This window comes from Rhinatrema bivittatum, chromosome 8, assembly GCF_901001135.1.
Source record: "Rhinatrema bivittatum chromosome 8, aRhiBiv1.1, whole genome shotgun sequence".
In the NCBI taxonomy this organism is placed as follows: domain Eukaryota; kingdom Metazoa; phylum Chordata; class Amphibia; order Gymnophiona; family Rhinatrematidae; genus Rhinatrema; species Rhinatrema bivittatum.
The window spans coordinates 163,890,484-163,917,418 of record NC_042622.1 but is presented as its reverse complement, the minus strand read 5'-3'; the positions used below and the strand labels follow the sequence as shown (position 1 = coordinate 163,917,418).

Genomic DNA, 26,935 nt, shown 5'->3' with positions numbered 1-26,935 from the left:
TCTAGGGTCGTTGCGATGGTATATAACTTAGCGACGGTATAGAAAAGTTTTTAAATAAATAAATAAAATAAATGTGCAGTGTTACCTTGTCATAGATAAGGTTGTTACTGTTTGAGTGCTGGCAGTTAGGGTTGCTTTGATATGGGGGGGTTACTGTAGTGTAATGGTAATTCCAGTTATTCAGGCTTTCTGAGGGCCAAGCTCACACCCATCACACATTACAAAAAATGTAATTCCATAGGAGTTCCAAGTGTCTATTTTGCAGGATTTTCTGGTCGGCACCACAGCAGTGGATGTAAATATAATATGCATGTTGTAAGTGATATTTTGCCTTAGAAGACTGTATTTTTTAATGTTCTTTTTTCATGTTATAAATGCATAATTGAATTGTGTGTGTGCAACTGTAGAGGGTGTGTGTGTGTGTGTGTGTGTGTGTGCAAGGCTGTAAGGTTTGCTTAGGGTACCTAATACTTTTCCCTTGATCATGGGTTCCGTTAGTGGGGTGTCAGTTTTAAAAAAATATGGATTGCTGGAGGGAACTGGGCTTTTTTTGATGGGCGTGGGACAGACTGAATGAAGCAGGGGGTGGCATAGGCCCTGAAGCTGACCATAAGAATACACTTTTGTGCTTAGAATTTCATTATTCCTACCTCATTTAAATAATTAGCTTATGCCACAAGGCAGGAGTACATTTCCTGGTTCAAGACCGCTTTAAGTATCACTCTGCATCCATGAATGGAAGGAAATATTTTTTTCACAGTAAAGCAGCGTTAATCCCAAAATCCATTAACTGGGAAGGATAGGCAGGGAGTCACAGCAGGAATCGGCGTTGTATGTTCATTGCTTTTATGTATCTGCTTTGTAACTCACCCAGTACTTTGCAGAGTAACAACTATTTTAAATACATTATAATAAAATAAATTATTCAGCAGATACTGATCCATTAATCAGAAAAACTCCCACCTAAAATTATTTTATCAGAAACATTCCATTAACTGGAATGGCCTTCTTCCCAAGCATTCTGGAAAAAACGGTGCTTTACTCTATTGGAATTCAAGATAGGATGAGACAAAGCCGGAAGTGGGGGGTAAATTGGAGAGCAAGTCCAGTCCATAGGATCTACCCTCCATTTCCTCTGTTTCTCTTCATTCCCTCCCCGAGAACTGCCCGGTGCAGGTTTCATGGCTCTCCTAGACACTACGGTCTACCCCATGCACTGTGAAAAGAATGAATTTGTACGCTAGATACTGAATGCTACCGTGGAGTGCCCAAAACAAACCCCAAAATGCTGGACCAAATATAGAAAAGGGAAGAAGATCCAGAAAATGTTCTTCTGTAAGATTTCTTAAAGCCAACCAAACAGAGGGAAAGGTGCCAGGGACATTCCAAAGCCAGAAGCTAGCTGTACCACGTTAAAGAAAACCCAGAACCAGCAGGCTCCCAGGAACTTACCAGTATCTGTGTGCTGCGATCGTGGTTCGTGCTGGGATACTGTAGAGATCTGCACCATGGGGGCTCTGCGGCGAGCTCAGGAACATGTGTGAATGGCTCAGACTCACCAGGGTCTGTAGACCCCAACATCTCCTCAAAGCTTTCCACAGCTTCCATGCTCTTGAAAGAGCATCCAGTAAGAAGGAAGGAGTGGTGGGCTTCTGGGAAGTGCCTCTCGTATGGATGGAACGGGAGTCTGCTGCTTTTGGCGAACCTGCTGTAGCTTCCTGCAGTGGGCTCATCGTAGCTGTACCTTCTGAGTTTTTCACTGGCAGAAGTCTTGTTCTTGTCTGAGGGTGGAACCCGGTTGGCAGGAGTCCTCCCTTGGATCTGATCTTGGTGTGGAGAACATGGACCTGGGCTCTCAGAATCCAAATTCTCCCTCTCTGTCCCACTATCAGAACCATTTGACTGGCAGTGGGAGCTGATATCGTCCTGCAAATTGCAAACCAAACATTGAGATAAGATTGTCCAGCGTTTGTCTAGTAGTTTATTTAGCATGAGGTAACATACAATGGACAGACTTACTGGGACTGAGTAACACAGGAACATAGCAATGATGGCAGATAAGGACCAAACACTCCATCCAGTCTGCCCAGCAAGTTGCTTATGGTTGTATCCAACTGCACAGGTTAGCTGGACAAACGTATCCAAATAACTTGGCTAACATATTCAGTGGGCCAACCACCTTACTGAATATACTCAGCTCTTTTATAATGCAAACCTTAGCTGTCCCGCATTTATCCAGCTAACTAAGCCAGAGAGCACTGAATATTGGTGTTTATCCTGTTAAGTTAACTGGATAAGTAGCTCCACCCCATCCCACTCCTCATTTAGCTGGCTTTTTAGATGAATAAAACATTAGCTGGCTATGTGGCAGCCGCTGACTGTGCCCAGATAGTCAAACAATGCCACTTGGCTGACTAAGTCTGAACTTAACTGGCTGGCACTGAAAATTGGGTCTTCTCTTTCTACTAAACACAGAAAAGTTTGCTTCAGAAAAGTGGATGCCTGAAGAGTCTCATCACATGGGATAAGCACTGGGATAAGCACTGGGATAAGCACTGGGTTAGCATAGATACAATGGCTTCCCCCTGTCTTCCTGGATCTCTTTTTACAGACACACTGTGCACATGGAAAAATGTGTTGCACAGAATGGCCATCTCCTCTCGTCTTCCCTGTGGGGTAACCCTAATCTACCAGTACGCTTTACAAGGCGTAACCTCTCTTTTTGGAGTGACCATGAGATTACGTCCTTATGGCTTTAATTTGACATACAACACAGTTTATCCTCCACCTGCAACTGAAAAGCTGTTTATGAAAGCCCCATCTGAAGGGCAGAAACTGAGGATCTGGCTGTAGCTCCCTTTTCTAGCAGAGGTCTAATGTCTAGGCTCTCCCAGTTGGCAACGGAGACATTAGGTGACCCATGAAGAGAGTTAAGCGTATGTGAGTGAAAGACATTGGCCATGAGAATGATGAAGGGAATAAGTAAGGGTAATTCTCTATGACAGAAAGCTGTGGTATACATTGCCATATATTTGCAGATGATATGCATTTGGTGGCTTATCTGGGAAAAGACTAGCGCCTGTTTAGCAGACTGGCAGCAGCAATCTAGACTGAAGCTGAATCCCAAAAAGTGTGAGATGCTTTTGACCTATGGACTGGGTAGAGGTCGGCACTGGTGTTGCCCTCTGTTTCACAGATCCAACTTACCCCTAAGGAATGGGTAAAAAAATGTGGGATTAAAATTAGACTTTCAGTTATCTCAAATTTCGGCAGTGGTCCAGTCGACCTTTTGTTGTTTACGTATGATTCACCAACTTTGACCATATTTTGCTGCAAAGTATCTACAGTTGTTCATGCTTTGGTTACGAATGGATTAGATTATTGAATGGATTAGATTACTGAAATTCACTTTATGTGAGGCTACCAAGAAATGGCCTCAAGAGCTTGCAATTGTTTCAAAATACAGCTGCTAGAATATTGGCTGGGAGGAAAAACGGATCATTCTGTACGAGCTTCACTGGCTTCCCATCCAGGCTAGCTTACAGTTTAACTTGATTCAGAGATGTCTGTATACAGAAACCCTGAAATATCCGGCTAAGTGCCTAAAGGGCTATGGACCCACATGAGAGCTGGCACATTTTGAGTTCATAAGAAAGCAAGTGTTTAGCGTGGTGGCATTTGCTCCCAGCAGAGCTGTGTGGGGAAGGCCAGTATTTAAAATTTAGGAAACGTTTTTGGAAAGTGTTGGAGTAGTGGCGAGCTGCTTAGTGAAAGGTGCTGTCAGATGATGCGAGTAGTTTGATGATGTTTGTGGGAATTGGAAGGGGATGGGGTTGGGTGGATGATTGTTGTGAAGTTGATGTTTTAACTTTTACTGAAGTCTGCTTTAATGTCTTTGCTAATGAGAAGTGGATTATCAAGTTTTAATAAACAAATAAATAAAATGTGTGATCACCCAAGAAAAGGTTGTTACATTTTTATACTACTGGTACTATGCTCCTGATAGAGTCCAAATAAGTTTTGGTCTTCCTCGTGGCAAATGTTGGTGGGGCTATGGAGAAAAGCTGCTGGTGGACATGCCCGATTATCCAGATATATTAGTCAGGAATTCTCTCATGCATCTCCCATATGGCGTGGATCTGGCTGCTGTTGTTCTTTATCTACCTGAGGGGGTATTACCCACCACAAAAGCTGGGATTAAATTATCCTGACACCTTAGCCACAGCTGCAGGATTCTGATAATTCGGATGAAAATTCCTGTTTCTTGCTTCGCTATGGCTATCATTTCGGTACAAACCAGCTGCAAGGGTCTTCCTTCAGACCATCGCTAGAGAGACAGCAGAAGAGGAAGGAAGGATCCAGACTTCCAACCTTCCTTCATTACCATCCCCTTATAAATACGATGCTGTGTGTCTGTCGAGCTGATCCTGGGCACGTTCGTGCTTGGCAGGGTGGTCTTCTCTTTCTCTATTCAGGTTCTGAGGTTATTGTGTCCACCCAAGGTCTGCTCCTTTTGCTGTCTGCGCTCTCTGCAAGCTCCAGCAATTATTCCATAAGCACACGTGTTGCAGGCCTCACACCTGTGTATGCATGTACGTGTGCGCAGACCTGTGGGCGCACCTGCTTTGTTAAAGATTGTAAAACGGGAATTTTATAATTGATGACGTTTGATTTAAAAAAAATACCAAGTACTTAACAAAACTACCAAGACAACAAAGAGCGCAAAGAGAATTTCAATTTCTTCTCTGTCACCAGTCTGGATATTATCTCTTTAAACAAGTCACTCAGTATAAGGCTGCATTCCTATTTTAATAGAAAGTTAAAATCAACTGCTGCAGGTACGTTGCCTTTATTATTTATTTATTTTTTATTTATTTAAATTTCTTATATACCGGCATTCGCGATGGGAGTCGCATCATGCCGGTTTACAAATAACAAGGTGTGACAACAGAATAAATACTTAATAACTTAAAAACATTAACATGTGATAGAAGAATAAGGTAGCAGTTACAATAAAACAGGGATAAAATGCAACTTGGAATGTAGAGAAGGCAAAAGAGAGATTAACAATGAGATAACAAAAGAATATTTGTTTAATATTGTTTAATATTTAATATTTGTTTAATATTGATTTAACGCTTCTATTTATATCCTAAAAAAAGGCTGAAGATGGGGGGTGGGGGGGGGGGTACAAGTGACCCAGTTCCAGGAAGGAGATTTTTGGCCAGGCCTAGCTGTCTGACCTAGAGAGGTTTTTAGCAGAGGACTGAAAAAGTTCCTACAGGAAATGTCCAGATAGATCTGGCAGAGCCACTGCTTCTCCCTGGGAGCGAGACAGAAGAAATGGTGTGTTGGGTGCTTGTGAGCCGGTCTGGCCGCAGTGGATGGAGCTTGGCCTGGCCCAGCACGGCACACCCCATGTTCTGTGGCGCAGATCTCAAATTCCGAAGTAGCACAAACCCCCCTCCCTGAGCTGGGGGCTCGTCTTCCTGAAGGAGGGGAAAGGAGGTTTTGCTCTTCCACATAAGGAGGGTCTGAGTCCCCTTCCCCTCTGTTTGTTCAGGAGCTTGCGTATTAATTCCAAGAAATGCTGGCGCGCTCTGCTCCGGCCTCTGAGCCGCTACGTCTGGTTTTGGCTGCTGACTCCCGGTTACTTGTGTTATCGTGTGGTTCTTATACCTCGTGCGTCTTTCTTAATCGAACCTAAGGCCAGATTTAATTTGCAGACAATGGCAGAGTCAAAACGAGATCCCCCCTCGAGCCTGGCGGTCAGTTTATTTGCTTGTGCAGTGGAGGGGGGGGGGGGGGGTGTTCTGCTCAAGGATTTCCCCTCCTGGAACTTGTGAAAGAGCTGTTCAAACACTTTTGGAAAAGGAGGCCCTGCCGGGGCTTTTACCTGATTCAGCACCCTCAGATAAAATCTCCCCCCCCCCAGTGCAGGAAATGATCCGTGGGCAGAAGAGAAGACTTTTTCGAAACTTAAGCAAGAAACGTATATTTGACCCTTGCCTGAGTTCAGCAGTTTCTGCCCTCGTTTAAAAAAGAAGGGAAGGTAAAGAAATCTTGGCCGTAGATTTGCTCAGATGTTTTGCTGGAAATCTTTCTAGAGTTACATTTTTCTCAGCGGGTTTTCTGCTTCTTTGCTGATGAGACAAAAACTGAGAGTCCACCACTTCCTGGTCTGAGGTCTGAGCAGGTAGACTTCCAGTTTGCTTTGGCATTAGATTAAGATGCTCATTGCTGCCAGGAACAAATATATTAATTACATTCATCATTTTAGGGGCTAGACGTCTGACTTGGCCCATGGTACTTGGGGGAGTGGAGTAGGGATCCCTATTGGTTCCTTCCCAGCCCTGAGGACAGGGATCTCATTTATCCAATCCTTGACTTGCAGAGGTGTTGTGCGAGAGGAGAACAGGAGGAAGAACATAAAACAGGTGTCCACAAAGAATACATGGGGGTGGTGAGGACACTGGACAGAGGAGCCCAACCAGTATAAAACAGCAATTGGAGACCTGGGTAAAACATGCAGACTGGTTCCCAGTACCAGCCAGTACTATTCAGATACCGCTGTCAAATACCCACAGACTGGTTCCCAGTACCGCCAGTACTATTCAGATACCACTGACAAATACCTAGACTGGTTCCCAGTACCAGCCAGTACTACTCAGATACCGCTGTCAAATACTCACAGACTGGTTCCCAGTACCAGCCAGTACTACTCAGATACCGCTGTCAAATACCCACAGACTGGTTCCCAGTACCAGCCAGTACTATTCAGATACCGCTGTCAAATACCCACAGACTGGTTCCAGTACTACTCAGATACCGCTGACAAATACCTAGACTGGTTCCCAGTACCAGCCAGTACTACTCAGATACCGCTGACAAATACCCGCAGACTGGTTCCCAGTACCAGCCAGTACTACTCAGATACCGCTGTCAAATACCCACAGACTGGTTGCCAGTACCAGCCAGTACTACTCAGATACCGCTGACAAATACCCACAGACTGGTTCCCAGTACCAGCCAGTACTATTCAGATACCGCTGTCAAATACCCACAGACTGGTTCCAGTACTACTCAGATACCGCTGACAAATACCTAGACTGGTTCCCAGTACCAGCCAGTACTACTCAGATACCGCTGACAAATACCCGCAGACTGGTTCCCAGTACCAGCCAGTACTACTCAGATACCGCTGTCAAATACCCACAGACTGGTTGCCAGTACCAGCCAGTACTACTCAGATACCGCTGACAAATACCCACAGACTGGTTCCCAGTACCAGCCAGTACTACTCAGATACCGCTGACAAACACCTAGACTGGTTCCCAGTACCAGCCAGTACCACTCAGATACTGCTGACAAATACCCACAGACTGGTTCCCAGTACCAGCCAGTACTACTCAGATACCACTGTCAAATACCCGCAGACTGGTTCCCAGTAACAGCCAGTACTACTCAGATACCGCTGACAAATACCCGCAGACTGGTTGCCAGTAGCAGCCAGTACTACTCAGATACTGCTGTCAAAAACCCGCAGACTGGTTCCCAGTACCAGCCAGTACTACTCAGATACCGCTGTCAAATACCCGCAGACTGGTCCCCAGTACCAGCCAGTACTTCTCAGATACCGCTGTCAAATACCCACAGACTGGTTCCCAGTATCAGCCAGTACTACTCAGATACCGCTGACAAATACCCGCAGACTGGTTGCCAGTAGCAGCCAGTACTACTCAGATACTGCTGTCAAAAACCCGCAGACTGGTTCCCAGTACCAGCCAGTACTACTCAGATACCGCTGTCAAATACCCGCAGACTGGTCCCCAGTACCAGCCAGTAATACTCAGATACCGCTGTCAAAAACCCACAGACTGGTTCCCAGTATCAGCCAGTACTACTCAGATACCGCTGACAAATACCCGCAGACTGGTTGCCAGTAGCAGCCAGTAATACTCAGATACTGCTGTCAAAAACCCGCAGACTGGTTCCCAGTACCAGCCAGTACTACTCAGATACCGCTGTCAAAAACCCGCAGACTGGTTCCCAGTACCAGCCAGTACTACTCAGATACCACTGTCAAATACCTGCAGACTGGTTCCCACTACCAGCCAGTACTACTCAGATGCCATTGTCAAATACCCACAGACTGGTTCCCAGTACCAGCCAGTACTACTCAGATACTGCGGTCAGATACTTGCAGACTGGTTCCCAGTACCAGCCAGTACTACTCTGATACCGCTGTCAAATACCTGCAGACTGGTTCCTTGGGCTCCTTACTTACAAGGAGCGTAGCCAGGTTGGCCTCTGTGCCTCAGGATGCAGGGCTCTGTACTGTGGTGGAGGATTTGGGTTTGGATGACCAGTTGGGCCTGGATGCACCATGGAGGTGGTGTGCTTAGTCTCAGAAATGGCAGGTAGCATGATGGCAGCCACTAGTGGGCAATCAGAGGCACTGAGCATGCATCTTGAAGGCGTCATCTCCAGCCCTGGGGCTGTCTGCCAGGACATGAATGTCTGAGGATGGGTGGGAGGGGACTGAGTGTTCTAGGAGGGAAAATTAATGTTTATATACATGTGTACCAAGGAGCTTAGCTATAATCTTACAGTGTCTGTGTCCTAGACAAACACATCATCCATGTTAAGGATCAATTATTGGACAAAAGTCATCAATAGGACAGTCCTCAAAATATGCTCACAAGGTGTTTAGGAAGTGGACCTCTATAGTTCACTAGTTTAGAGATTTCTAAAGATCCTTCCTTCAGAAAGAGATATTTGACCATATATATATATATATATACTAATAAAGATTTGAACAAGACATAGAATTGAAATACACATTTGTGAGCATATTTCGAGGTCTGTCCTATTGAATATTGATGTCTTTTATCCAATATTGAGGAACAGTCATAGCAGTGTTTGTAGGTTTGTATTTTAAGGATCAATTATTTCCTATTCCTCCCTGTCCCAGATCTGGGCTGTTCCTGAATTTTATTCCTGCAATGAAGAATAAATGTATTCTTCTCTTTCTGGATTTAATTTTCATGGTTTTCATGACGGCTAGTCTGAAGCTAACAGTTCAAGCACTGTGTGCCTGGAGATTGGAGTACTCACCGCCTGTGTGCTCACTGATGTCTCTGTGCCCTCTTCCTCCTCCCATTCTCTCCCCATGAAGTCAGAAGGTATCTTTGTGTCCAAAGGCTCTTGGAGCACTGAAACCGTTACGGTCTCTCGGCTAGTTAGGAATCCTGTTAAAAGTCAAACCAAACTTTCAGAGAAGGATCTCAGAAAACTAATGAAGGCATTTTATGAGCTTTTGCTTATGTGATTTGAGGCCTTCACAAGGGTGTTACTGATCTCATATTTCACACTTCTGCAAATTCAGATTTTTATGTGCTATTATATGTCCAAAATCACTTCTTGTTTAGATGCACCCTGCCCTGTGACACAGGAGTAACATAGTTAAAGACAGCATGCAGTCTACCCCCATGCAGAAATGTTAACTTTAGTTGTAACCAAGGCTGCACTGGGATCTCTGATCTTATTCTAAATGATCTTTACCAAGACTACCCATCACTGACCTCTTGTGCACTATCCCGCCCAACCCCGCCCTTCGAAATATCCCATGTCTTCACCATATTACTCCCTTTGGAGAAATGCCTTTTCATATCCCACCTTGACCTCTCCTGACCCTTTATACCATACCTCACCTCCAAACCCAATCCTTATCATAGATATGCATTCCCCTCTATTGCTATACCTTTTGTTACTGTAAATATTTGGTCACTGTTTGTACTGTAAATATTGAGACACTGTTTCTCAGTCACTGTTCTAAATTAGTTTTGAAATGTTTGAATTTTAGTTCCCTGTAAAGCCTTTTATGCTGCATTCATGTTCCGTGTAAACCAATGTGATGTTCCCAATGAATGTTGGTCTATAAAAAAAACATTAAACAAACAAATAAATAAATAAATAAAATAAACTATAAAAAATATAACTTGTGCAGGGTAACGTATGCTCTATTGAGGGTGTAACTTTTGTACAGGATAACTAATGCACTATCAAAGGTATAACTTTTCCAGCATAACTTAGGCTCTATTGAGGGAACAGTCGCCTCCAGGGTGGAAATACATTAAAACAGTCGCCTCAAGGCAGAATACATTAACACAAGTATACAGGAAAACTATTAAAGAGAAGAGAACTTTTGAGGGTGTAACTTGAGCAGGGTAACTTATACTCTACTGATGGTATTGTGCATGGTAACTTATGGTTTATCAAGGGTATAATTTGTGCAGGGTAACTTACGCTCTCTCGAGGATGTAACTTGTGTAGGGTAACATACTCTATTAATTTTATTGTGCATGGTAACTTATGCTCTATAAAGGATGTAACTTGTGCAAAGTAACTTATACTCTATTGCTGGTATTGTGCATTGTAACTTATACTCTAGCAGGAGTGTAACTTGTGCAGGGTAAGTTATGCTCTATTGAGGGTGCAATTTATGCTCTATTGAGGATGAAATTTATGCCCTATTGAGGGTGTAACTTGTGCAGGATAAGTTATACTTTATTGAGTGTGCAAATTATGCTTTATTGAGGGTGCAACTTATGCTCTATTGAGGATGTAATTTATGCACTATCAAGTGTGTAACTTGTGCATAAGAACATAAGAACATAAGAAATTGCCATGCTGGGTCAGACCAAGGGTCCATCAAGCCCAGCATCCTGTTTCCAACAGAGGCCAAACCAGGCCACAAGAACCTGGCAAGTACCCAAACACCAAGAAGATCCCATGCTACTGATGCAATTAATAGCAGAGGCTATTCCCTAAGTAAACTTGAATAATAGTAGTTAATGGACTTCTCCAAGAACTTATCCAAACCTTTTTTCAAGCCAATTACACTAACTGCACTAACCACATCCTCTGGCAACAAATTCCAGAGATTAATTGTGCGTTGAGTGAAAAATAATTTTCTCCGATTAGTCTTAAATATGCTACTTGCTAACTTCATGGAATGCCCCTTAGTTCTTCTATTATTCAAAAGTGTAAATAACCGATTCACGTCTACTCGTTCAAAGCTTCTCATGATCTTAAAGACTTCTATCATATCCCCCCTCAGCCATCTCTTCTCCAAGCTGAACAGCCCTAACCTATTCAGCCTTTCCTCATAGGGGAGCTGTTCCATCCCCTTTATCATTTTGGTTGCCCTTTTCTGTACCTTCTCCATCGCAACTATATCTTTTTTGAGATGCGGTGACCAGAATTGTACACAGTATTCAAGGTGCTGTCTCACCATGGAGTGATACAAAGGCATTATGACATTTTCCGTTTTATTAACCATTCCCTTCCTAATAATTCCTAACATTTTGTTTGATTTTTGACTGCTGCAGCACACTGAGCCAACGATTTCAAAGTATTATCCATTATGATGCCTAGATCTTTTTCCTGCGTGGTAGCTCCTAATATGGAACCTAACATCATGTAACTACAACAAGGGTTATTTTTCCCTATATGCAATACCTTGCACCGGTCCACATTAAATCTCATCTGCCATTTGGATGCCCAATCTTCCAGTCTTGCAAGGTCCTCCTGTAATGTATCACAATCCGCTTGTGATTTAACTACTTTGAATAATTTTGTATCATCCGCAAATTTGATAACCTCACTCATCGTATTCCTTTCCAGATCATTTATAAATATATTGAAAAGCATCAGTCCAAATACAGATCCCTGGGGCACTCCACTGTTTACCCTTTTCCACTGAAAAAAATTGACCATTTAATCCTACTCTCTATTTCCTGTCTTTTAACCAGTTTCTTTCCTGTTTTTTAACCAGTTTTTAACTTATGCTCTATCGAGGGTTCAACTTATGGTCTATCAAGTGTGCAACTTATGCTTTATTTAGGGTGTAACTTATGCTCTATCAAGGATGTAACTTATACTCTATCAAGGGTGCAACTTATTCTCTATTGAGGATATAACTTATTCTCTATGGAGGGTGTGACTTATGCTTTATCAAGGGCATAATTTATGCTCTATTAAGGATGTAAGTTATGGTCTACTAAGGGTGTAATTTCTGCTCTACTGAGGATGTAACTTATGCTCTATCAAGGGTATAACTTATGATCTATTGAGAATGTAACTTATGCACGATTAAGTGTGTAACTTGTGCAGAGTAACTTATGCTCTATTGAGGGTGCAACTTATCTTTTATTGAGGGTGCAACTTATGCACTATTGAGGGTGCAACTTATCCTTTATTGAGGATACAACTTATGCTTTACTGAGGGTGTAATTTATGCTGTATTGAGGATGTAACTTATGCTCTATTGAGGGTGCAACTTATGATCTATTGAGGATGTAACTTATGCTCTATCAAGGGTGCAACTTATGCTCTATTGAGGGTACAACTTATGTTTTATTGAGGGTACAACTTATGCTCTATCAAGGATGTAACTTATGCACTATCAAGTGTGTAACTTGTGCAGATTAACTTATGCTCTATCAAGGGTGCAACTTATCCTTTATTAAGGGTGCAACTTATGCTCTATCGAGAGTACTACTTATGGTCTATCGAGGATGCAACTTATGCTTTATTGAGGGTGTAATTTATGCTCTACTGAGGATGTAACTTATGCTCTATCAAGTATGTAACATATGCTCTATGCAGGGTGCAACTTATGCTCTATCAAGGAAGTAACTTATGCTCTATCAAGGAAGTAACTTATGCTCTATCAAGAGTGCAACTTATCATATATTGAGGATGTAACTTATGCACTATCAAGTGTGTAACTTGTGCAGAGTAACTTATGCTCTATCAAGGGTGCAACTTATGCTCTATCAAGTGTACAAATTATGCTTTATCGAGGGTATAATTTTTGCTCTATCAAGGATGTAACTTATGCTCTATTGAGGATGTAACTTATGCACTATCAAGTGTGTAACTTGTGCAGATTAATTTATGCTCTATTGAGGGTGCAACTTATTCTTTATTGATGGTGCAACTTATGCTCTATCAAGAGTACAACTGATGGTCTATCGAGGATGCAACTTATGCTTTATTGAGGGTGTAATTTATGCTGTACTGAGGATGTAACCTATGCTCTATCGAGGGTGCAACTTATGCTCTATCGAGAATGTAACTTATGCTCTATCAAGGATGTAACTTATGCTCTATTGAGGTTGCAACTTATGCTCTATTGAGTGTGCAACTTATGCTTTACTGAGGGTGTAATTTCTACTCTATCAAGAGTGCAATTTATGATCTACTGAGGATGTAATTTATGCACTAGCAAGTGTGTAACTTGTGCAGAGTAACTTATGTGTTCTCAGTTCTATGTGGACCCCTAGTCCGGAAGGTACTCACTGAGGAATAGTCCTGACGAACCCCTCTCCGGAAGGTGGAGCAGCTATATCTAGGGAAGATTCTAGACAAGTGGTAGCAAGCTGGAACAGAGTTCAAGCAGGATCAAGGCAGACGGCCAGTAACCAAGGTCCGGGTCCTGGCAGGGTCAGGGCAGGTGGCTGGCAGAGCAGAGTCCGGGTCCAGGCAGGGTCAAGGCAGGCAGCAGGCAAGGTAAAGTCCGTGTCCAGGCAGGGTCAAGGCAGGCGGCAGGCAAAACAGAGTCCAGGTCCAGGCAGGGTCAAGGCAGGCAGCAGGCAAAGCAAACTCCGTGTCCAGGCAGGGTCAAGGCAGGCAGCAGGCAAAGCAAAGTCCGTGTCCAGGCAGGGTCAAGGCAGGCGGCAGGCAAAGCAGAGTCCGGGTCCAGGCAGGGTCAAGGTAGGTGGCTGGCAAAGCCGAGTCCGGGGGGAAACACCAAGAAAATAGATGCCTAAGAATGTCCGTTGAAAAACTTTATTAAGGAGACATAAAAATCCAATTCGCAAATTGCCTGACTCAGGCCAAGTTTCGCCCCCCTCACGGGAGCTGCCTCAGGGGCTGAATAAAATAATCAGTTAAGCATGTGTAGATGGTCTTATTACCATACCATTTTCTTCTGGAAGAGTATAATTGTAGTGTAAAAGTTAATAATATAATGTGGACTTCCACACGGAGTATAATGTCAACAATGAACAGCACTGTAATTGATGTTGACTCCGAATCTGATATGCCCACTAAGTCACAAATGGACAGCTGCAATATTTCACGTAGTAACAGACAGCACGTCAGTCTCCTTCTCAACGGGGTGGCAGTCAAATTCTCTAGGCACTGTTGTTGCTGTTGTTGCTGTTGTCTTTGTTGCATAAGTTGTTGAGCCAGGCCTGGAATAGCCTGGAGACCTGTCAAGTCCACCGGGTCCATGGCCTTTGCAATCTGTTCTCAGTTCTATGTGGACCCTTAGTCCGGAAGGTACTCACCGAGGAATAGTCCTGATGAACCCCTCTCCGGAAGGTGGAGCAGCAATGTCTAGGGAAGATTCTAGACAAGTGGTAGCAAGCTGGAACAGAGTTCAAGCAAGATCAAGGCAGACGGCCAGTAACCAAGGTCCAGGTCCTGGCAGGGTCAAGGCAGATGGCAGGCAAAGCAGAGTCCGGGTCCAGGCAGGGTCAAGGCAGGCGGCAGGCAAAGCAAAGTCCGTGTCCAGGCAGGGTCAAGGCAGGCAAAGCAAAGTCCATGTCCAGGCAGGGTCAAGGCAGGCGGCAGGCAAAGCAAAGTCTGGTCCAGGCAGGGTCAAGGCAGGCGGCAGGCAAAGCAGAGTCCGGGTCCAGGCAGGGTCAAGGCAGGCGGCAGGCAAGGCCAAGTCCGGTCCAGGGGGTCAAGGCAGGTGGCAGGCAAAGCAGAGTCCGTGTCCAGGCAGGGTCAAGGCAGGCAGCAGGCAAAGCAAAGTCCGTGTCCAGGCAGGGTCAAGGCAGGCGGCAGGCAAAGCAAAGTCCGGTCCAGGCAGGGTCAAGGCAGGCGGCAGGCAAAGCAGAGTCCGGGACCAGGCAGGGTCAAGGCAGGCAAGGCAAAGTCCGGTCCAGGCAGGGTCAAGGCAGGCGGCAGGCAAGGCAAAGTCTGGTCCAGGCTGGGTCAAGGTAGGCGGCTGGCAAAGCAGAGTCCGGTCCAGGCAGGGTCAAGGCAGGCAAAGCAGAGAAGAACCAAGAAGCACACAGGAACCTTATTGCAAAGGCGTCTGCTGGAACCCAGGGAGAGGTTTAAATCTCCCTGGGTTTTGACATCATCTTCCGGGGCCGGCTTGGACCGTGCGCCACGGCCCCTTTAAGAGGCGGGACCTGCCGCGCTCTCCCCGACGCCATAGTAGAGACGCCGGGGAAAGCATGCCGCGGTCCGCCAGCTACAACTTCCAATACTTCCTCACGAGACACCCCTATACATCTTGTCGATCCAGGGGGAGAATCTTCCGGGTCAAGTCACTTCTTGTACCGCCCCGATAACACTCCATACAGGAGTCCTCTATAGGGAGGAGATATCCTTCTTCATTTTGCAAATAACAGTTCATCCGGTGGTATTGGGCCTCCTCTGGTTACAGAAACACGCACCCATCATTGACTGGAGAACTCTTCAGATTACAGCTTGGGGACCAGAATGTTTCTCTACCTGTCTGAATCAGAGACCTCAACCCAAGATCCAAAGAGCGGCTACTAGACTCTGACCCCCTCCGCAATACGCAGATTTTATGGATGTTTTTTCCAAGGAAAAAGCGGAGACCCTTCCGGCACACTGTACCTTTGATTGTGCCATAAATCTGCTACCTAATACATGTCCACCTAGAGGGCGAGTGTACCCATTATCTGGGCCATAATCCCTGGCTATGTCTCAATACATTAAAGACAACCTTGAACGAGGATTTATACGACCATCGTCATCTCCAGCTGGAGCAGGGTTCTTCTTTGTCCCCAAGAAAGGATGGGTTGTTGAGACCATGCATTGATTACAGAGGACTTAATGCGATAACTAGCAAGGATCGATATCCTCTTCCACTAATTCCGGAGTTACTAGATTACCTTCATGGTTCTAAAGTATTTACCAAACTAGACCTATGCGGAGCATACAATCTGGTTCAGATAAAACTGGGAGATGAATGGAAGGCGGCGTTTAAGACACGTGACGGCCATTATGAATATCTGGTGATGCCGTTTGGACTTTGTAATGCCCCAGCGGTATTCCAAAACTTAATGAATGAGATATTTCGGGACATGTTGAATCAAGGAGTAATCATCTATCTTGATGACATCTTAATCTATTCCCAAAGCTTGGCTGTTCATCGCACAGATTTCCAAAAGGTTCTTCAACGCCTGAGAGAGAACCAGTTATTTGTAAAACTGGAGAAATGTCTCTTTGAAAGACAATCACTACCTTTTCTGGGATTCATCATTTCTACCACTGGGTTTCAAATGGACCCTGACAAGTTGGCTAGCATTCGGGAATGGCCACTACCGGTAGGACTTCGTGCACTACAACGTTTTCTTGGGTTCGCTAATTTTTACAGGACCTTTATCCCTCGATTTTCTCACATGGTATCACCGCTCACGGCCGTGACCAAGAAGGGGGCAGATCCCAGGAAATGGTCTGACGAGGCTATTCAAGCCTTTAAGGATCTCAAGATTGCATTTCTGCAAGAACTCTGTCTCCATCAGCCAGATCACACGTCCTTTATTGTGGAGATGGATGCTTCGGACGTGGCGGTAGGAGCCGTACTTAGCCAACATTCCAATCAGGGGAAGTTACTCCCTTGCTCTTACTTCTCACGCAAATTTTCCCAAGCCAAAAGAAACTACGGGATTGGAGACAAGGAACTGTTAGCTATAAAGATGGCCTTCGAGGAATGGAGGCAATGGCTGGAGGGTGCACAACATACAATTACGGTCTACACAGACCATAAAAACTTGGAATACCTTAGTAAGGCGCAACGACTGAACCCACGCCAAGCTCGATGGTCGCTATTCTTCAGTCGCTTTGATTTTGTATTACGCTATCGCCCCGCAACCAGGAATGTTCGTGCAGATGCCCTTTCCCGACTACATGAAACCGATGACACACCTGATCTCCCCAGCTACATTATTGATCCAGCCAAGGTGATCTTGGCCACCACAGAGACTGCACCACTAGGGAAAACAGTGGTTCCTCTTCGCCTTCGCCCCAAGGTACTCTCATGGGCACACGATTCCCTTACGGCCGGCCATCCCGGGAGAACGGGTACCTTGGAAAGATTATTACGTTACTACTGATGGCCCTATTTACGCCGGGATGTGCGTGCCTACGTTGATTTCTGTCTGAAGTGTGCTCAATAAAAACCGTTACCTGGTCGGCCATGGGGCCTCCTCCGACCCCTTCCACCACCTCAGGAACCATGGACCCATATATCCACTGATTTTGTGGTGGACCTCCCTCCTTCTTCCGGTCATCAAGTAATATGGGTGGTGGTAGATCATTTTTCTAAGATGGCCCACTTTGTGCCCTTACCCAAATTACCCTCTGCCCCTGAGTTGGCTGGGCTCTTCGTTCTTCATGTGTTTTGCCTACATGGTCTTCCACTTCACATAACATCGGACAGGGGGCCGCAATTTACCGCCAAATACTGAGGTGCGCTGTGCAAGAAATTTGGTGTACAACTGGACTTTACCACTGCCTTTCATCCCCAAGGGAATGGGCAGGCTGAAAGGGTCAATAGAGGACTAAAACTGTTTCTTTGCCTATTCATGAACGACCGCCAGGATGATTGGTCCACGCTATTACTCTGGGCCGAGTTCTCACATAATTCCCATATTCACTCCGCTCCAGATTGTCTATGGCAAGCAACCTCGGCCTCCTCTTCCTCTACCTCTTTCAGTTGCCTCTCCAGCAGCTCACCTTTCCTCATTGCAGTTGCATGAACTTTGGAAGGCCACCAATACCAGACTTCTACGGGCGGCTGTTGCTGCCAAGCGGACGGCAGACATGAATCGTCGACCTTCCCCTCTGTTTAATACAGGAGACCAAGTTTGGCTCAGTACCCGCCACATTCGCCTTCGGGTCCCATCCATGAGACTCACTCCCAAGTACATTGGGCCCTTCCTTATCAGTAAGCGTTTGGGACCCGTGACCTATCGACTTCAACTTCCAACCAGTCTTCGGATCCATAATTCGTTTCACGTCTCATTGCTGAAACCAGTGGTTTCTTCTTCCTTCCATGCTTTCCTCCTCAATCACCGGCTGTTGCATCTGAGGAAGATCCGATCTATCAAGTACGAGAAATTCTGGATGTCCGTTGTAATCACAGGCGTTGGGAATATCTGATTGCTTGGGAGGGGTTTGGTCCAGAGGAGAATTCATGGGAACCATCAGTGAATATTTTGGATAAAGCATTACTTCAGCACTTTCATCTGACGCATCCTGAGAAACTTGGTCCTTCCAGGAGAGGGCATAAGGGGGGGGGGTTACTGTTGCGATTCCTGGCCGAGGACCCCCTACCGCTGTCCGTGCACCACCCGTCTCGCTGGGGGAAGGCCCCGATCCGGAGCTCCGAGGGAGGTAGGGGTTCCTGGCCGAGGGCTACCTCGGCCAGGAATCGCAACATTATGCTCTATCAAGGATGCAACTTATGCTTTATTGAGGGTGTAATTTATGCTCTATTGAGGATGTAAGTTATAGTCTATTGAGGGTATAATTTATGCTCTATTAGGATGTAATTTATGCTCTATCAAGGATGTAACTTATGCTCTATCAAGAGTGCAATTTATAATCTATTGAGGATGTAACTTATGCACTATCAAGTGTGTAACTTGTGCAGAGTAACTTATGCTCTATCGAGGGTGCAACTTATGCTTTACTGATGGTGTAATTTATGTTCTATTGAGGGTGTAATTTATGCTTATCGAGAATGCAACTTATTATCTATCAAGGATGTAACTTATGCTCTATTGAGTGTGCAACTTATGCTTTACTGAGGGTGTAATTTATGCTCTATTAGGATGTAACCTAGGCTCTATCAAGAGTATAACTTATGCACTATCAAGGGTGTAACTTGTGCAGAGTAGCTTATGCGCTATCGAGGGTGCAACTTATCCTTTTTAGAGGGTGCAACTTATGCTCTATCAAGGGTACAACTTATGGTCTATCGAGGATGCAACTGATGCTGTATTGAGGATGTAAGTTATGGTCTATTGAGGGTGTAATTTATGCTCTATTGAGGATGTAACTTATGCTCTATCAAGGATGTAACTTATGCTCTATTGAGGGTGCAACTTATGCTTTACTGAGGGTGTATTAGGAAGTAACGTATGCTCTATCAAGGATGTAACTTATGCTCTATCAAGGGTGCAACTTATTCTCTATTGAGGATGTAACTTATTCTCTATGGTGGGTGTGTCTTATGCTTTATCGAGGGCATAATTTAGGCTTTAGTAAGGATATAAGTTATGGTCTACTGAGGGTGTAATTTCTGCTCTATTGAGGATGTAACTTATTCTCTATGGAGGGTGCGTCTTATGCTTTATCGAGGGCATAATTTAGGCTCTATTAAGGATATAAGTTATCGTCTACTGAGGGTGTAATTTCTGCTTTACTGAGGATGTAACTTATGCTCTATCAAGGGTGCAACATATGCTCCATCATGGATGTAACTTATGGTCTATCGAGGGTGCAACTTATTCTCTATCAAGGATGTAACTTATGCTCTATTGAGGGTGTAATTTATGCTCTACTGAGGATGTAACTTATGCTCTATCAAGGGTGCAACTTATGTTCTGTTGAGGATGAAATATGATCTATCGAGGGTGCAACTTATTATCTATTGAGGATATAACTTATGCTTTATCGAGGGTGCAACTTATGCTTTATTGAGGGTATAATTTATGCTCTATTGAGGATGTAAGTTATAGTCTATTGAGAGTAAAATTTATGCTCTATCGAGGGTGCAACTTATGCTGTATGGAGGGTGCAACGAATACCTTATCGAGGATGTAACTTATGCAGAGTAACTTACGTGCATACTTTTTGATATGGGACATTCTGTGCATCACTCTTAAGTCCGCTCCCTGGAATGCCATGCCGCAGCTGGCATGGAATCAGGTTACATGTACACTTTTATGTGCACTGAGCCCCAGGCCATGTTATAACAGCCATTTATGCACAGAAAAACCTGGTTATGCAAATCAGGCCCTTAATGGTTTAATTTGCTTCTCTTCTATTGCCATTTATGTATTTAGATTTAGCTCACGTGTTTCCATTTGTAGCTCAAGATGTGTTGCATTCAGGTACTGCAGTTAAATTGCTTAGAGCCTTTGCACAATGCGATTAAGAAATTTAATAAACTAAAAAGTAAAACTAAAAACTTCCCTGTCACCAAAGTGCTCACACTCTAAGGGCCTCATTTTTTAATGGCTCTTATTCTGTGTCTATGGGAAAAAGCTTAGTGAATGAGACCCTAAGTTTGTACCTGAGGCAATGGAGGGTGAAATGTTTAAAAATGTTTAAAAAAAAGCTTAGACGCATCTCTTCAGATTAGCATTTGATGCTCACATGATATAGGCTCCATTTTTGAGGACCTGACCTCTTTCGAATCAGTGATTAGCGTCCCCAGTAGAATTTTTTATTTTCACATTCTCTTGTAATGTATTTTTGCATTATCATTGAAAAATGTACAATGTAAGGTGGTTTATTTTAATGATGGAATGTGTTTTATTGTTTGTTTCTAATCTATAACTCACTTTGAAGTATGGAGTAGTGGGCTATAAATATTTTAAATAACTAAATGTGACTTGCCCAAGGTCACAAGGAGCAGCAGTGCAATTTGAAGCCTGGCTCTTCTGGGTTCACAGACTCCTGCTCTAACCACTTGACTACTAGCACACTCCTCTCTTTTCTACTCCACTTCATTGCTATGATATTTTACCATTGTCCTGAATGCAGTGATCAGCATTGCATGGAGTACTCCAGCTCAGAGGGACAAACCTTGAGAAAAAGAGGCAAGCCCTAGAAGCCGATACAGGGAAACAGATGTGCACATTCTCCAGCTATAATAATGAGATGATTCACCAGTCTTGTACGCACAAAAATGGATCCTGCATAATGGGTGTCCATTAAATTAAGGTTTAATCACTGATCGTGAATGTAAGGTGGATTTTTCAGCAGCAGTGAGATCACAAGGTAGCCCTAAAGACCCTCGCCTGAACAGGATAAACTTCAGGAATGTTCTTATGTTAATATATTGTTATGCTCTTCTGGAATGATATTGTGTTTAAAGATGTAACCCTAATGCAGCTATTCCAGACCATAAGTACCTATGTGATGTCATAAATTAATGATTCAGTAACATAGGACTAATTCCATTCCATACTGTAAATGCCTTTGTAATGTCATCAATGAGTGCGTCAATAACATAGGACCAATTCCATTCCAGATTGTAAGTGCCTCTATGATGTTATAAATGAGGTCATCAGTAATTTAGGACTAATTCCATTCCAGACTATAAGTGCTTTTGTGACATAATCAATGAGTGCATCAGAAACTTAGGATCAATTCCATTCAAGACTGTAAGTGCCTTTGTAAGGTCATAAATGAGTGCCTCAGTAACTTAGGACCATTTCCACTCCAGACCGTAAGTGCCTATGTGACATCATCACTGATCCCATCAGTAACATAAGACCCATTCCATTCCAGACTGTAAGTGCCTTTGTGACATCATCAATGAGCGCATCAGTAACATAAGACCAATTCCATTCCAGACCGTAAGTGCCTATGTGACATCATCACTGAGCGCATCAGTAACATAAGACCAATTCCATTCCAGACTGTAAGTGCCTTTGTGACATCATCAATGAGTGCATCAGTATCAACCAGCTCATTCAGTCTGCCCAAATTGAGCCTCATTTTCTCTGGTTTTCTAGCACACAAATCCCCATTGTCAAAAGCAACACCAGCTCCATTCCAAATGGCCTTCACTCAACTTCTCAATGCTGGTCCTACCACTGTCTTCAGTGTAGCCTTTTCTTTCAGATCTTCTACCCATTACTTCTCAGCAGCTCTTTGACACCATAGCACACTCAGTTCATCAGTCACATCTGACTGGGCAGAGCTTGGTTATTCCCTTACTGCCTTTCCAGCCAGTCAGTGTCCCAGGGGTCGAGGTGCATGGCTGTGCTCCAACACAGACCTATAAGCTGAAATAAGATCTGCTGAAATAAGCCTACTGCTTCTGTTTGCCTAACCTGGGCATGCCGTAGCTTCATATCTTGAAGTGCCGAAAAGCGGAGTATAAAAATCTAAATAAATAAAAACTATCTCCTTGGTAGTGCCAGAGTGTTTCCATTTGAGCAATGTCTTAGTGGCTCACATGCCTTTCTTCCCAATGGTTTCCAACTGGACGGCTGCCATTTCTTTGGGCAATCTCCTTCTCTGAGGGCACCACAGAGGTTTGCCATCTGCATTATCCCCTGGATATTATAACTATAGTAATATCCATGTTGCATTTTTTCATAAAGAAGAGCTGAAGCAGGAATTTAAAATCCCATGTACTTCCCCCTAATTGCTGGGAAATCACTTTGGTTAATCTGTCAGTGCACAAATGATGCCACCCACTCCGTTCCCGCCCAATTTCTATGCCCCAAGGAGCCCCCCCGTGTTCCCTCTGGGATTGGTCCCTTCTTGCCTCCCTGGACCTTATCTTACGTATTCTTGAAACCTACTCTCCCCTCCCCCACCTTCCCCTATGCCCTGGATGACAGCTTCCTAGGGTGGCTGCACCTTCTTAAAAAATCTTGGCTGCAGAGCAGAAAAGGAAAGGAACTGCAGGAGATCATGGCAGCGACTGGAAACAGCAATCTCCTTCTCTCTGAACCTGCAAGTCAGTTTAATTTGCAAGTTTCAACTTTCAGTGATTAAATAATTTCTGCAAGATTATCTTCCGTCTTTCTGAGTGATACAGCAGCAAAGATATGCAGATTGAAGCAGCAATCCTCCAAACCTGATAACTAAGCTTTCAAACAATCCAAACTACAACTTGCTGAGCAGCACCTAAACACTAGAAACACCATGAGAAATCACCTAATGAATTCATTAATTGCTTGATTGATTAATGACATTTGCTGATGAAAAAGTCAGATTAAGACACAAAACTGATTTTCAGTTTGAAGGTGAAGCATATAACAAACAAAACAAAACCCAGATCATTGCTAAAAGTAGCACAAGATGAACTTTAAAAAGTTGCTGTTGAGAAGTAAAGGAAACAGCAGATCAGCAAGTCCTTAATTAACCACATTTCTATAGAAATTGCAGATCCCGTAATATTGCACATCATTAATCAAAACATTACAAAAACGTTTGCTTATTCAGATCTCTATACCAAGCCAAGGAAAGAGAGAAAATTCCTATTTCTAGTCTGTAAGTAAGACTTATTCCCATTCTTGGAACCTACCTAGAGGTGAGCCTGGATCTCCTTGCTGTAGCAGAGTTAGAGATTCCAGTATGAGGGTGAGACTGGATATCCTTACTGTAGCAGGATGTGAGATACTAGTACAGGGGTGAGACTGTAGCTCCTCACTGTAGCAGGGTGTGAGATACCAGTACGGGGGAGAGACTGGATCTCCTTATTTTAGCAGAGTTTGAGTTTTTCAGTACAGAGGTGAGACTGGATTTCCTTGCTGTAGCAGGGTTAGAGATGCTGTAACAGGTTGTGAGATTACAGTACAGGGGTGAGACTGGAGCTCCTAGCTGTAACAGGTTGTGAGATTACAGTACAGAGGTGAGACTGCAGCTCCTAGCTGTAACAGGTTGTGAGATTACAGTACAGGGGTGAGACTGCAGCTCCTAGCTGTAACAGGTTGTGAGATTATAGTACAGGGGTGAGACTGGATCTCTTTGTTGTAGAAAGGTGTGAGATACCAATACAGGGATGTTTTTACTCACTATCATGCAGCTTGCTTATAACTCCTGGACTTTCAGACAGCCTGGCTTTAATTTATTAAGTTTCTTTTCTCAAAGGAAAGACAAAGCTTCACACAATCAATTTTCAGAATTTTTGTGCAAGTTGAAATGTGGGTTTGGTAAATAACTAACAAGGTTTAGTCGAGCAGAATTCAGAAAATCAAAATAATGCTTATTCCCTCTTCAGAAAAGGTTCTAGGTGATTGCCTTATGAAATAAAACATTCAAAAGAAGACAGGGAAGGAGCAGAATTATCTGAAGTTCACCTGGGCTATTCCCAAAGCTTGGCTGGATTGGGCAGGGAGGTCTCCCTGTTCTCCCGTGTGCCTGGAACGGAGCTAGGTCAGAAGGGCGAGCGCTACGTGAACATGAACTGACAGAAGGGTCCTTGATTTTCAACTCTCCTGCAAGTGACTGACTCTGCTCTACACAGAAACAGAACAAGGAAGGTACCAGACAGCCAGCCGACTGGTACAGGCAACAGCAGGCGGAGAGCAGCTGCTGAATACGGGTCTTCCTTGCTTAGAGCCGGTAAGAAATATAAATAAATATATCAATGGTGTTTTACAGAACTATTTTTTGGGAGCGGAAGCAAACGTGAGCGTCCACTTAGCAGCCAGAGTTTGTGGCCAGGAATTTGCAGTAAGGCCTGCGGAAGCAAAGGAGAGGCCCCCACTGAGAGGACCTTCCCACCCTGTCACTGGAAGCCTTTTTGGCTTGGTTTATGGCAGCCGCACTAATTTACATTTCCTGCCAGTGTCTCCTTTTGCCCTGAAGAAGAGTTTTAGCTCCCCGCAGCTGGTCAAGGAATGTAAGAGGTTAGTCCAATATCACACATGTATTTTCTGTTTTTCTTTGTCAATTGAAAAGCTGAGCAGAGGCCTCAAAGCTGCTGCCACCGTCATCTGAACGTTACTTTTGCTTGGTGGCGAACTGAACAAGGGCTTGGGCCCGTTTCCTGCAGAAAGTTGAAGCAGAAGTGAGAGGAACCTTTAGGATATTCTACAGACAGCCCTGTAGTGGGGGGGATCCTCTTGCGTTCCCACAAGCAGATATCAGATGTCCAGAAATACAATTCCTAACCTTTGGAATGACCCTTAGCACAGAATAGCAGGAGATGGAAATCAGTCCTGCAAGTGACAGGTGATTACTGCCTTGGTAAATGTTGCATAGCAGTGGGAAGCTCGGAGTGCAAGGAAACCATCTAAAAACAATACAAGAAAGGAGTTTTAAGGGAGACACTGAAAGCCGAGAAGTGACCTTGGCAGGGCCTGCTCAGTAGCAGCCCATCTCTTAGCTCTGCATGACTGGAGAGGTTCTGGCGAGGAGCCCTGCGGGAGTCATTAAACCGGGGAGGACAGAGAGACGACCAGCAGGCTTGGCCAGGCCTTGGCACCTCGCTGTCTGGGCCGGCCCCGGGCTGCGCCTTTCTGGAAAAGCTGGACAATGCTTTTGGACATCCACCAAGTTTTTGTTCTTGCTTTTACGACACTTAATGATCCCAGGCTGTCTTCTGCTGTGCCCTTTCCCCTCCTTCCTCCTGGGCTCACCAGCTCCTCGCCTGTGCAGGTTGGCATCATTTGGTGAAGAACAGGAAGGACTTTCTCGCTCTTCTCCACAGGAGCTCAGCACTTTTATTATTACTGCGCACATCTTAAACTTTGCTATTAGCTCTTACACTTGTCCCATGAAGGCACTTTTCCAGGGGATGTCCGCAGGCGAGTGGCGTTTTACTGGCAGAAATCCGCTTCCTGAAACCTGCCCTTCCGGGATGTCGGTGAACGTCCAGGTGTAATTGTATAAGGGGCATCCACGGGGGCATTCCCAGGGCAGAAAACTCTGCACATCGTTTGGGGGTTTCAAAACTGGGTGGCTGGGTGGTTGGAGAAAGCATCTGTAGGAAAAATAAGGGCAAATCTCGGGGGGGGGGGGGGGGGGGGGGGTTCCTGAGTAACTTTGAAAGGAAAGTTTGCACGTAACTTTAGCTGTGAGGAGTGCGGCGGAGAGCATGCAGCCAGCTTGAACTGCGCCCCTGTTTCAGTCTTAAGAAAGCCCAAACTTTGCAATTCATTTTCACCTGATAAACCCTTGCAAAGGAAGACGGACATTTTCCCAAGGTCTATCCAGGCGGGTTCGTGCACTGTGACCAGTGAGAGAGGTCATTTTGGGGGGGTCTTCCTGGCTACGATAAGGGGCCCAGGTGAGCGGGGTCAGTCCCTGGGCCGCAGCCCGGTCAGCGGTGGCCTCCTGTGTGGTTGCTGCTGCTGCTGCTCTGTCTTGGACTGCAGCAGGGGCTGCTTTGAACGCGTCCCGGGGCATCAATCAGCAGCACCCTCAGCCACTCCCAGCACCCTGCCGGCAACGCCTAGAAGCGGCTCTGTAATTAGGAGATGAGACTTTTGGGTGAGGTGCCTGTGCAGGGACTGAGGGGGCTGGCATGTGTTCAGCCAGAGTCTCTCTCCAGTGTGAACGGAGTTCGGGGCTCTGAATGAACTTTGGCTTCTTGAAATTTTTCAACCAAATGCGATCAACGGAAGGATGAAAAACACAGAAATCACAGGCCAGAAGATGCTTTTACATTGCGCCTTCTGCTACCACAGGTAGTTATTGTCAGTCTCTCTCATTACCCTCCCCTCACAATTGGAAGAACGTCCAGCAATTCTCTCTCGGGGCGTTTGAACCTGAGCAGACCCCCCCATCTCTAGCAGATTCCTCAGAGGGGCTTTAGCAACCCGCAACAATGTCCTCAATAAAATGGAAGTAGGGCGGGGGAGAAAGGAGATGGGAGAACTAGCATGGGTGATCTCAGACACCTTCAGTATTCCTTCAGTTCTCTTCCTGGTGCTTGGGCATTGATAAATAGCACAGGGCACTTCCGCACACTTCTCAGAGCAGTCAGGAACGCTCCTTTCAGCAGGTCCCACACAAAACCCGTAAGCAAGCACCCAGATTCCACTTCTAAATATGGCTCCACACCCTAACTCAACAGCCCCCAGTGCTTGCTCAATGCCACCTAGTTGTCCTTGTGGGCTTTGCCACTTGGGGCTTGATATTCTGAGTGACATAAACCCCGGTTTCAGCCACATCCGTG

General features: G+C 44.8%; 1 protein-coding gene across 2 annotated transcripts in view; it reads right to left on the bottom strand.

Annotated features, from left to right (window-relative positions):
• The window catches only part of FOXN1 (forkhead box N1), a 69,862-nt gene that overhangs the window by 22,747 nt on the left and 20,180 nt on the right, over window positions 1–26,935 (bottom strand). For both annotated transcript variants that reach the window (XM_029612638.1, XM_029612639.1), the window contains exons 3-4: window positions 9,118–9,251; window positions 1,453–1,926 (exon numbers count right to left, since the gene is read on the bottom strand). In XM_029612638.1, coding sequence (XP_029468498.1) covers window positions 1,453–1,926; window positions 9,118–9,251 — 608 coding nt within the window. The remainder of the gene's footprint in view (window positions 1–1,452; window positions 1,927–9,117; window positions 9,252–26,935) is intronic.